The sequence below is a fragment of the Musca autumnalis genome, unplaced genomic scaffold (assembly GCF_047663935.1).
Source record: "Musca autumnalis isolate F117 unplaced genomic scaffold, ASM4766393v1 scaffold_5, whole genome shotgun sequence".
Classification (NCBI taxonomy): Eukaryota; Metazoa; Arthropoda; class Insecta; order Diptera; family Muscidae; genus Musca; species Musca autumnalis.
The window spans coordinates 110,390,709-110,403,988 of record NW_027412088.1 but is presented as its reverse complement, the minus strand read 5'-3'; the positions used below and the strand labels follow the sequence as shown (position 1 = coordinate 110,403,988).

The 13,280-nt window shown below is 35.0% G+C and overlaps 1 protein-coding gene across 4 annotated transcripts in view; it reads left to right on the top strand.

The window, feature by feature from the left end:
- The window catches only part of pk (prickle), a 411,335-nt gene that overhangs the window by 298,586 nt on the left and 99,469 nt on the right, over positions 1–13,280 (top strand). Inside the window, exon 2 of one of the 4 annotated variants that reach the window (XM_073957484.1) lies at positions 745–2,508. The exons of the other annotated variants lie outside the window; for them this stretch is intronic. Within the exon in view, the coding sequence (XP_073813585.1) occupies positions 1,220–2,508 (1,289 nt within the window). The 5' untranslated portion in view covers positions 745–1,219. The remainder of the gene's footprint in view (positions 1–744; positions 2,509–13,280) is intronic. 4 annotated transcript variants of the gene reach the window in all.

Here is a 13,280-nt window from a genome sequence, read left to right as displayed (position 1 = left end):
AAACTTAATTTTTCTTATTTATACACCAATTGCTATAGCTAAGAGTGAAATCGACAATGAAATAAATAAGAATATAATGTTTAAAATAGGAAAAAATATTGATGTCCGGATTATCGAGGTCAAAAAAATATGTGATGTCCGGATTACAGAGTCTACAATGTAAAAAATTATAGTGTCCGGATTACCGCGTTGTCCGGATTAACGAGTGTCCGGATTATCGAGACTATACTGTATTTTGCCTTGCGTATTTTATAAAATACTCCATTATATTCCAACTACTGGTAATGTAGAAGTTAGCTTCTTTATATTACTTAATAATGGGTTAATCGGTTCATGTAACTTTTTTTCTAACTTTTTGAGTATTGTTGCAGTTAATGTTTAAGGAAAGTTCCCTTTTCTGAAGGAATGGGATATTATATATCGTCACCAAAAATGCCCGAAGACGAAACCCACACGCAAATCGAAATTCGTTTTGACAATATGTATGTTTACAAATTCGATTTTTTGTCGTGAATACAAAAACACTCGTAAGCTTAGACTTTGAACTTTGGCCTCAGGAGTAGCATTTTTTCTCATACATACGTTGGACTATGTAGAACCACAACAAAAACTGCGAATAAACTAAACATTAAATCGTTTAAAAAATTAACGACTTCGGTGAACAAAGTGACAATGGAGAACATTTCTGCTTCTTAGATCTCTTAGAAAATGTTTTCCTAACAAAAACAATTTTTATTCCTTTAGGGAAGAAAGCATTTCAAGCGACCACATAAGATGCCGAACGGTCATTAATAAACTGCAATATTGCCTTGATCAAGAATATTATGTCGCCGCAGACATACTAAAAACCAACGTTAATTATGGACTAGCAATTTTTTTTGTATCCAACGAAATTGGCAGTCAGACACACACAAAAACATACGAGTACACGTTAAGTAGAAAAAAAGTGTTGAATGAAAACAAAAAACATAACTGATCGACATGTAGTACAAAAGTACCAAAGAACAGTAGGAGAAGAAGTGAAAGAGGATACCATAATAATTGCCACACAGAGTCTATGTTTAAGTACACGAACATCAAGGAGTATTGTTTTTTGTTGTTGTTTTTCATGAACTTCAGTCCGATATAATTTGAAGAAATCCTTGCAAAAAGGGAAAATTATAATAAAACAATAACAACATTAATAACAGCCACAACAACAAGCAACAACAAACATAAAATGAGCAACATGGAGAGCATGTCATCGTCAATTGAACCCGTCGTTCCACGTACCGCCAATTTGCTAGCCTGCAAACAATGGTGGCGTGTTTGCTTCTTGTATGGCGATCAGCAAAAATATTATCGACAGGTTTACAGCAAAGCAGCGGCACAGCGATTGGCCTTATCGGCGGCCAAAACCGCTTCGATGGGCTTAACAAGTGAGCAAAATAATGAAAATGACAATAACAACAATCCCGAGACAGAGTATGATACGGTGGCCATAGATTTTATCGAGACGCAATTAGACGATGACGACGTTGAAGATGTTGAAGATGCATCCGTAGATAATATAACAACAATGACGATAACAAACCATATTAATGCGCCATCTAAAACAACTGCCAAAGAACACCAGCACCACCAAACGCCAGTGGCTTTATTTCCCTCAAAATGTGAAACAAATGCTGAAGGCCAAGCCAATAACAAAAACCACAACAGCAGTAGCGGTGGTGGTGGTAGTACTTTACGTAAAAGTAAACGTCTCTTGCGCTCTTTAAGAGGACATCGAAAGGGCGGTGGCGATACAAATAATGAAACTAGTGCAAGTACAAAGGAAACAAGTACGGCTGACACTGGCCAACATAACACAACACCACGAAATCGCTTGTCCAGCAACAATTTGCGCGATACATTGGAGACATTAAGAAATTTAAGCCTCAATAATAATCGCCAACAGCAACCTACGACAATAACTTCTGCCGCCGCAGTAGACACAGGTAGCCAATTTGTGGCCGAACCCACCAAACAAAATGCAAAACACACCCTACTCGATGATCCTTTTCTTTTCGGCATCGATGAGGATCATTTGGGCGATTTGATACGAGGCAAAACGCACCATAATTACACTCCACCAACTGCCGAAAATGTATCGAAATATTTTAATCTTTTCTCTGAGGCAGAACAAGATGCATTGAATAGTCTCAATCCAGAGTGTATGGCATTGGAAATGTTGGTGGATGAGGTGGAGGAGGAGGTGGAACAAAAGCCAGCCTTACCACCAAAACGTGGCAACGCACCAAAATCTACACATAATGATTTACGCTTAAGTGAAAGTGATTTAGAATTTTTAAATATGAATTTAAGAAATCGAAGTTTACCGCGAAACCTTAACGCATCGAAGGATCCACATGACATTAGTTTTACATTTAAAGAAGAACACGAAGAGGATGGTTTGAGTAAGAAAAGCAGGCAAAATAATCAAGAATCGCAAACAGCTAGTACTAATGCTAATAGCGAAAAGGATAATGAGTAAGTACGAAATATTGTCTGATTAAAAATATTAAACAATTGATTTTGAACAAATATTTATAAACATTCACATTCATATGGGGGTGAGAAAATGTTAAAACAGCCAAAATTTGGCGGTGGTAGGAGCTATACCAAAACTTCAACCAATATCCATTATTTATTGCCTTAAAATCCGAAACGCCAAATTACACACGATTACCAAATTCAGACATTGAACACTATTGAATTTATAAGTCGACATAAGTTTCCTCTACAGTCCGCTTGATATGAGCCTAGTTATAAACTCAGCCTTTGGGCTAAAAGAGGGTATATACACTCTGACACAACCAAAAATGGTCCTCATCGAAATGTTCCCCAAGACCCTATGTTTGGACGATATCTGTTTTAGACAATTTGAAGTCGATTGAGCACTGACCGTCTGTCTGACTGGCTGGGGCGCACGATAACTCTCGAACGAAGCAACCGACCGGGTCCAATATTTGGCATTCGTAATATTTTGTCCAAACTTAGTTTAAGTTCAAAGATGGGCTATATTGGTCCACTCCTTCCGTTACCTCCCCACAAAAGTTCAAAACATTTCGCTAAAATGGTTATAACTCTTGAAGGAAGTAACCGAATTGGTCATAACTTTGCATATGATAATATTACTTTCAGGCATAAATCAGGTTCGAATATACTGTATCGGTCCATTCCTTCGAGTACCTCCGACACGAAATTCAGAAAAAGTGGAGTTTAAGATCTCCATATTGTCCTTGCGGCCCCCTTTACGATGGTCCAATTTTTTCGGGGGGGCAAGTCCATACTTCTGAGATAATGGCCTAAAAGCTCCAAGAAGCCTTGACGGCACCAACTAAAATGGTAAATCCGCAAGATAACTCCCGCAGGGAGTTTCTGATTGGTTCAAACTTTTGCACATCTTATTATTTCGTTTAGTCTAATACATTAAATTGAAATATGGACTTATTTACACTGTGTGTAATTTTTTGAGTCATGTTTTATTAACCATATTCTGACTCCACAGTGTGATAGAACACCAAAAATGAGAAGACACGTGTCTTGCCGTTTTTCCCTAACTCATCAACTTTCGCGGTTATAGCCCTCCAAAAGTTTGATGCTTTGATGTAAAAAGGGTCATTTAGTCAGGACTCTATCTTCCAAACCGTTAGGAAATTTGAATTTATCTCAGAGGCAAAGTTGTAGCTCTTGTCTTAAAGAACAAAAGTTGTGAACACATATAACCCATCAAACCTCATGCAAGGTCAAAATCGCTATGGTCAAATTTCTTTTAAAATTTTTCTCAAGTTTTGTTATACAGCTACCAAACCGATCAAATTTGAAGCAAACAACCAACTTCAAAAATGTACCTCAGATCTCAATAAACATCTTTCTAGAATATACGAACCCTGAAGGAATAGGCCTTAATGGTAAAAATAGCAAAATAATTTCGATTTTTATCCTCTTTTCTCGGCTTCTGCTCCATAGATATTAAACCGTTAAAAATTCAGTCAACCACAATAGTGTAGCAACGCCTTCAATAAACAACTTTCTGGAATATGAGAAATGTCTACGAACGGTTCTTAATGGTAACAATAGCAAAACAATTTTGAAAATATTCAAATTTTACACTTTTATCTCCGAATCTGGTCCGAAGATACGCAACCGCCCAAAAATTAAGGATACAGTCAACTACAAAAATGTACCTTAGATTTCAACAAACAAGTTTCTGGAACAAATGAAGATTATAGGAACGATTCTTCAAGCTAAAAATTAGATTATTTTAGAACATTCTTTCCTGTTCAGGTCCGTAAATAACAAACCTTTCAAATTTCCTTGAGTTTTTAACAGTTTGTTATTTCAAAACCTGAGCAGGGGGAATGTTAAAAATAATTTAATTGTTCGTGAATTTCAGCCCTAAGAATCATTCCTAGAATCTTCATATATTCTAAAAAGTTGTTTATTGAAATCTTAGGTACATTTTTGTGGTTGACGGAATCCTTAATTTTTGGGCGGTTGCGTATCTTTGGACCAGAGTCGGAGAAAAAAGTATAAAAATTGGATATTTTCAAAAGATTTTTGCTATTTTTACCATTAAGAACCCTTCATAGACATTTCGCATGCTCCAGAAAGTTGTTTATTGATGCCTTTGCTACTTTATTGTGGTTGATTGTTTTCTTGAATTTTGAACGGTTTAATATCTATGGAGCAGAAGCCGAGAAAAGAGGATAAAAATCGCAATTGTTTTGCTATTTTTACCATTAAGATCCGTTTCTACAGAGTTCGTATGTTCTAGAAAGTTGTTTACTAAGATCTAAGGTACATTTTTCTAGTTGGTTGTTTGCTTCAATTTTGATCGCTTTGAAAGCTGTACAACAAAACTTGAGAAAAAACTTTAAAAAAAAATTTTACCATGGCGATTTTGACCTTGCAGATGAAGCTTGATGGATTATATGTGTCCACAATTTTTGTTCTTTAAGACAAGAGCTACAACTTTGCCTCCGAGATAAATTCAAATTTCCTAACGGTTTTGAAGATATAGTCCTGACTAAATGACCCTTTCTAAATCAAAGCCTCAAACCTTTGGAGGGCTATAACCGCGAAAGTTGATGAGATAGGGAAAAACGGCGAGACACGTGTCTTCTTATTTTTGGTGTTCTATCATACTGCGGTGTCAGAATATGGTTAATAATTTTCGTGCTGCACAGTGTTGTTAATTAATCTATTTATTTATTTAAATGTTTATTATAATAACAAATTATAATAAAATTATAATTACAAAGAACTAGCACCAAAGGCTATCGGCTTAAAAATGAGGACTATATACGTCCCGTCCTTCGGGTACCACTCACACAAAATTTGAGAAAAGTACAGTTTAACAGCTCATCTCGGATCGTTTTGAAGTTTTTTTCCAAAAAGGCCGGCTTTGTTACAACGGTGCATTTTTTTCGGTGGCAAGCTCATGCTTCCTGAGATAATGGCCCAAAAGCTCCAAAAAGCCTTCCTGTACCAACTAAACTGGTTAGTATGTAAGATAAACCTCGAGGGGAGAAACCGATTTGGTACTACAACGTCATACATTCCTAACAGCCTCAAATTGGAAAGAGTGCAGTATTTTTTTCGGGGCGAATCTTAAAAACTCAAAAAACCCTATACACGTCAGAAGTATTGTGTTTGCTTTATTTCTTTAGGTTCGAGGCTGAGGGTATATCTCTGTCGGCACAGCTGACTGATATTTTCTTACTTGTTTTCATTGACAATAGGATTTAAATACATTTTATATTGCATTGTCTTATTTTCGCTGATGGTGCTTAGTACTTAATACAGTAGCCTGAAAAAGCATCCTTCAAAATTCGTCTCTAGAGGAGATTCATTATTGTCCTTGGCAGCAGTACGACTTCTGGTCGTAACATGTGATTCTTGGAAGAGGCTTCTTGTACACAGATACGGATTTGGTTGCCCTATAGAGTCGAAGGGTACTTTGCCATCTAGGGTGGAGTATTCTATAGTTAGATGTTGTGATAGAATTTTTATTGTGTCCAGCTTAAGTGTTGTGTTTGTTCATACTATATACGTTGCTTTCAAGCAGCTCCGAATCTTTGCTGCATGAAAATAGTGATGCGAGTTGATGTTTGCTCTTCTCTGATAACCATCCATTTACCACAACGATTCGATTTGGTTTCTTGTGACTTGATCTGGCTTTTGATCATCCCACAAGATCCCCGAAAGAACAAAAGGGACTTCTCTTATATAGGACCTTTTTTATAAAAGAGTCCGACCGGTGTGTCTTCCAACACCACTTGTAGAGAAGTTTATAATGGCTGAAGTACTCAGGATTTGCCATCTCCCAAAACTTGGATGTTCTGCTGGGGGATTGAACCGCAGACCTTCTGAGTGCAAGGTAGACGTGCTTACCACTAAACCATGTTAAATCGTCATATAGCAATTTTGAATTTCAAATATTTCACTAAGGAGTTAGTTGGGCTAATTCTGCTTTCAAATCACCTGGATAAAATAGCTTCATATTATTTATGGTCTGCTCGTTTTAGCCTTGATGGACTTATTTGCGCCCAGTGGTGAATCGTTGTCTTGTTTCATGGATCTTTCTTTTCAGATCTACTAACGGCCGTATACTTTCTAACATATCGGTTAGTGCGTAAACTACAGCTTCTAAACCCTTCATTCCATGCTCAAATTCACAGATCATGGTCCCAAAAAGTTTACTGCCGTCGATGTTGTTGTTATAGCAACGCAGATATGTTCCCTCGCACATCTTTTGCAGTCCTTAGGGCGGCATTCTGGCAGGTTTTAATATTCTTTCACTTCATACCAGACTTTCGCCTCTTAGCTTACCACTATATATAGCTATAGCTTTGTACGAGGTCATCATGGTTTCATTGGCAGCGCCAGAAGTGCTGTCGCAAAAAGTTCTGTCTTGTGCGGTCGACTTCAACATGATATCGACAGTTGATATCTATCTTGGAGTAGTTAGTGGTCGGAATCCATCGACCAATATTTTCCTCATTACAGCCGTCCAGGTGGTAAAATAAATGTGTAGCAGTAGATTAAGCGGTGATTATTTTCACATCCCTCAGACGAAAGAACAGTACTAAGTCAGTTGTGTAGATATTTAACATATCACATATATCTTCGACGACAGGACCCGACCCAAGATCGTAAAATCATCCGTATACATAATGATCTCTGGAGGGTGTGGAATTTTAGAGGTTAAACAGTACTAGAGATATCACCCCGCCAGCTCTCTGAAGCGGTGATTGGCAAATCCTCTGAACAACTGCCAATAGAATTTTCAATGGTTCAGGAAAGTACGGCGATAAGGGGTTATGACATTAGGTAGTCTGTTTCGATTTTTCTTTCTTTTTTTAGGGTATTTCATATTTCAAAACGTTTGGCGTTTGGCTATAATTAAGGGTTTTGATGTATTCTAGGACCTATAGTTATGGCGAACGAATTTCTTTTTGTCTTTGATGATGTTTTGTTGACAATTTTGGCAAAACTCAGATGAAGTACGACCTTAACACTAAAATGTGTTTTTAATTTTACATATTTCTTGAGTTTCTTGGTGTATTCTAGAACCTATAGTAAAAATTGTTATATTGAATATTTCACGGGCGCCAAAGATTATATTGTAGATCTAAGGATCACAGGTACTCTAACCTATATTCGCAGAGCTTTCCGTTATTGCTTATGATATGGAACTTTTCATTCCCTAGCATTTCGCTATGTTTCGATGAAACCGATATTTATTCTTTATATAGGTGTGCAATGCAGTATATTTAGTTCAAAATCAAAGCAAATGGCTTGGCTGACTTTCTGATGGTCAAGGCTGAACGCTTTGATTGATCACTGCGTGACACAATTTTTAAAACCCATATTAATATAAAATTTTTGAGAGATATAATTTAAATGATCTCAGCATGAACATAATGAACAATAACTTGCTAATAATTATTATGGTTAATATAAAAAAGAGAAATAAATTAACGAGCGTTTTACCACCCCTGAGAAGAAACCAGTAGTTGGTTGTTGCTATTGTGATTCAATCCCCTGCTGTTTGGTAATTATGTGAAAAAACAAGGCACCTCATTGTAACATGAGCTATGTAAGTAATGTTAACCTTGCCTATCGGGACAAAGGGTAAACCTAAAACTTTAAACAAAGGCCAGTGTACAGGATGTCGCCAACAAAGAAGTTTTGTTTCACAAAGCATGCGTGCCAGAGTTTCAGTACTCTTTCTTTGAAACAAGAATAATGCCACAATAAGGAAGAAAAAAAAACTCACCAATACCACACAGATTTAGTTTCAAAGGGTTCGTTATCTTGGCTTTCTTGAAGTAAGAAACATGCCTATAACGTGTGAATTGTCTTTTTCAATAGGAAGGGAGATTCGCAAAAAATTGTGGTAACAAATTCTTCCTCCCTTTTTTGTTTTTGTTGATTTTTTACAAGACTTTGGATTTTGTAATTGTTAAAATATTGAACAAAGTTTACACCGCAAGTTATCTTCTTACCCAACAAGTAACGTATATGTATTTATATATTTAGCTGAATCCGCTTAATGCATAACCATATATTAAAATTGCTTAAGAAAAAATTAAGATAATACTCGTCTGATGAAAACTGATTTTGGCAATAAAAATCACATAACTTTTTGACGATAACTATAATTATATTACAGAGGGTATAAAATAAGTTTGTAGATTACTAGTGATTTTTCGATGTCAATTCGAAAGGAAATAAAAGGAAAACTTGCTAATTTTAATATGTAGTAGTAAAACTACTACTTTCAATATTGATTCAAACCAAAACGTTTATTTGTTTTGTACATACCGCTCATTTACTCAAAGAGTGACACATCTCAAAAAATCCAGTTTCGAGATAAACGCGTTTTAAGTTGGCGATTGAAATTTGTCTTCCCAATTTAAAAAGATTATGGCACGAAAAATATAATAACCACTTGGACCATATTGTGCAAACAGCTAGCCAGATATCTTTGCATGATCAATTTGAAGTGTTTTAGTGATTAATAAACTCAAAAAACTGTTTTGTTGAATTATGCCAAGCTCGTAGTAAATTAGTTGTATCTCGATGAGTTTTAGAGATATCAGCAAGAAAAGTTGACACAAGATAAAGTAGAAGTCGAAAAAATAGAATTGCTAACTCAGAAAACGCATTTTTTGAGTTTTGCCACTGTTTGAGTTATGCATCCCTTTTCTTGTAGGAAAATAATTGCACAACATTACTATTGTAAATCATTTATTTGTACGTTTGTTCATGCTTTTTATTGAAGCAATCTATTTTAACAACGATTCAGCTTCACATATATAAATTTGGAGAGCATATAAACAACTGCTTTACTATGTATAATCTCTGTATACCAGATATGTGTATCATTCTTAAAAATGTATGATATCGATGCAGACATGATTATTATTAAAAATATACATTTTTATGCAAATTATTGGAATATAAAAGAATGCATTTTCTTCCTTTGATGTTATGATTTGTAGTTTACAACATAATGTAATCTGTAATGACAACCTTCGCTAATTTGCATATGCAATATAATACCTTTTGTGTAAACCAGTTCATACATAAGGTATTTGCTTGGAGTAACAACAATATCAGTCCAATATTTTTCTTGGTTTTAGATAGGATAAATATGTACATTATTTGCTTCATCATCTGGGAAAGTATGTTTATAAAATTTGTAGAGGACAAGAATGTTTAAAAAAAACGTTCATCATGTTCTTTTTTATAGGTATTAGGAAGTGATTAATAGTTTGTATGTAAACAAGTAAAACTTCTATTGAATTCAGCAAATGTAAAGCTTAAAATCAGCAACAATGAGGATTATACCATTATATGTATGTATTTCCTCAGACAATTTTCTTCCTCCATTCAGATAATCCGTCAAAGTCTATATGTGATTCAGTAGTCCCTTTTAGTGGGAACGTCATTCCTAATTCTCAAGACATGGTCCAACCCAGAGTTGCGGAGTCGTCGGCTCCAGTACTCGCAAAGCGAATATCTGGCCAATAATGTATTTCCAGGTCTAAACCCCCGGTAATAAAAAAAATTATTTCATTGATCATAAGCTTTTATCGTCCACACAGTGTGCCGGATATGATAAGCGAGAAGACGTATACTTCTATAGTTTGAGCACACAGTAGTACACGTTCGTCCTACCAACACGTCAGCTCCCGAGCGTTATGCTGTTGTTATCTTATTCTGGATGGACGGTATACACCCAATACAATATTCTGAGATTGGCATTTTCATTGTTGTCTCTACCACTGCATACAAATATCTAGGAAAAATTATATTTCCGCAGCTTCTGAACGCTCTCCCTTTCTCCAGAATTTCTCTCTTTTTCTCTAGTAAAATTAACTTCGATTTTTAATTTCGGTAATTTCAATTATAACTCCATTTTAAAACATATATTGGAGCCTTCCTCAGTATAAATCTATTGACAAATTTATCCCACTCGCCCGAAATGGGCGAAAAACAACAGTCTTTCTCATAGCATACGAGGTCCATAGTAGGTCCTTTTATAGAGAGGCAAGTAGGTTTTCTTACAGTGACCACTTGCTCTTATGTTATAAAAAGCAGACTTCCTCATAACTTTACGAAGTCCAATTTAAGTATTGTGTCTTTTCGTACTACGTTTAATCGGGTGCGATAATTTGCTGTAACAAGGTAGTGTTCCGATTTGATTTTTGCCAATACACACAATGTCTTTCGCCTTTAAAAACTCTTTCAAACACATTTCAAACCACTCCACTATAGGTTAAACAGCCCATTTTAGTAGCCAAAAGTCAGATTTTGCACTTTGTATTTTCACTTGTTTTGTCTTATTTTCTTGTAAGAAACACTTCAAAGATAATAAAAATAAATTTTGTTTTTGTGTAAGGAATTATACCGTTACATGACAATCTGGCAAATGTGAACTATCCATGTATCTTTAAAAATTTGATAAATAAATATATTTCAGGGTGAAACAAAATTAAAATATTAATATGAGTAACGAATTGATAAGAAAGTATTCGATATCTACTTATCAAAAATGTGCTTGTATCTTGACTTGTATATAAAAATAGACATTAAATAGATGTTGGCTTTGAATTATCGCAGAAAATTTAAAATATTGAGTTTATGTAAGCTTGTAAAGTCTCGGCAACGTTCGGCGATGGAAATGGAAGTTGAAGTTGGTTCATTGACTCGTGCCGAGTGCAGAAAATTTTATGTGATGTTGCTTAAATTTGCTCGAGAAGAATTAGGTAACTTCTTTCAGATTACCATATACATATTTAAAATAATATTTACTCATATTATCGGATTTTAACGGTAAGGGCACCGAATAAGTTGAAGGCACATTCACATTAAAAGTAAAACGAAACACAACTAAAAAAGGTTCTATGGTTAGTCTCCAAAGGTTTAAGGCACGTGTTAAGTATTTGGTCCAAAAGGGTTAATTTTTGGCCCACGTTGTTTCAGTTTTCTTCCCGTATCTTAAAACGCTATTTTGAGTTAAACCAAATACATTTTTTCAACTTAAGGACTTTTGGCCAATAAAATGTCTCGTTTAACCTAAAGTACACTAGTAAAAAATATATTTATTCTGCTCGCGGGATAAAGCTGATGTTGATGAACCAAGCTTTTATCCGAATCACCAAACCATAGCTAGCTTTTTATTCAGCTGGGTGAAACTGGAGCCCAGATGTTTAAACCTCAAGCTTAGTACAAACATATTATGACAGCTAATATACAGTGCGTCATCTTCAGATGTTGCTGTGAAGGGATGGTTTTTATAGTAGTTTATTTTTCTTCATTTTATTTGCAATATTTACAAACTATAAATAAACCAAAAAATTTTTACTAATAGAAATATGTACAAATATTATATAGCCCTTTAAAAGGGAACTCAAATAACATACATATATAATTTATCCTATTTAAATCTTTAATCGTAGTATTTTGCATACATTTTAATAACGTTATTTTATATTTTTTTGCAATGAAAAATTTTAATTAAAACCTTACATCATTAATAAAGAGGATAGTTTTTCTTCTATATTTTTCATAGTATGTTCTTATAGGCGCGGTTACGAACCCGAAGCCAAAGTTATTGTAGCTGTTATGGGTAAAAGCGCACATGTTACCTCACTACATTTAATATTTTTTAAAAGCGGGACAAGATAAATTTTTGACTTTGCCAAGTTAAAATTGTTCAGAACCGTTCCAAGGTATATTTCATTAACCATGTTATACTCTACTTAACTTGCCCACTTGCTGAAAGAAAAACATTTGTGCATCCATTCTATGTTCGGATTTTGGAACATTTTTTTTTTTCAATATTTTTAACACTAACGTAGTCAAGGAAACACACATTCTACGAAAATTTTTTACTATGATTGCACATTTTTAAACACCTTTGCTCACAGTGCACGGTAGTGCAATGGAATCCCGCCTGGCATGCTGAATGCAAAGTCAGGCAACATTAAATTTTCAACGATGGCAAAATACCCCTCAGTGTATATTGACATTTCCTGAGTATTTAATTGGTGTCTAAAAACACTGAATCAGGGTGCAACATTGATATAAGAGAAGTCTCGCTTGTCCCTTCTGGAATATTTGTGGAACAATTATATATATTGCACATAAAACTTAAAAGTTCTTCAATACCACAATTGTCAGAAATGTTATTTCCATAGCCTCAGAGGGACTAAAAGTCTTGTGAAGGTCCCATTCCGAAATCTATATCGCTATAAGATCCACTCCTTTTATTTCACTTATATTTTCTAATTAGTTATAAGAATACACACATAAAGGTTATAACAGAATACCTCAATAATACTACAGTGTAGTGGTAGGAAATGATGAGGCCATTTGTAAGGAAAATGTTGAAGAGAATTTTCACTGCTACAACAGGTTCTTAAGTCACATTTCGATAGGACTTTCCGTTTCCAAGCAAAATCCTGAAAACCTAAAAATCCTAACAAGTGAGAAAAGGCTATAGTCGGGACGGGGCCGACTATATGATACCCTATACCACTACCCTTTGCTTTTCAAATTTTTTAGGTAGATAATAAAGTTTTCACCAATCTGGCGTTTATAGCAAATGACTTAAGGCGAACTAAACCAAAATAATTAATATTTAATTTTATATTTGACTTTTTCCAACATCTACTTGGTACTGATTGAAAGCTTTGCTGGTCTTCTTGATTAATTTTTAATAAACCAAATAGAAGCAGAAG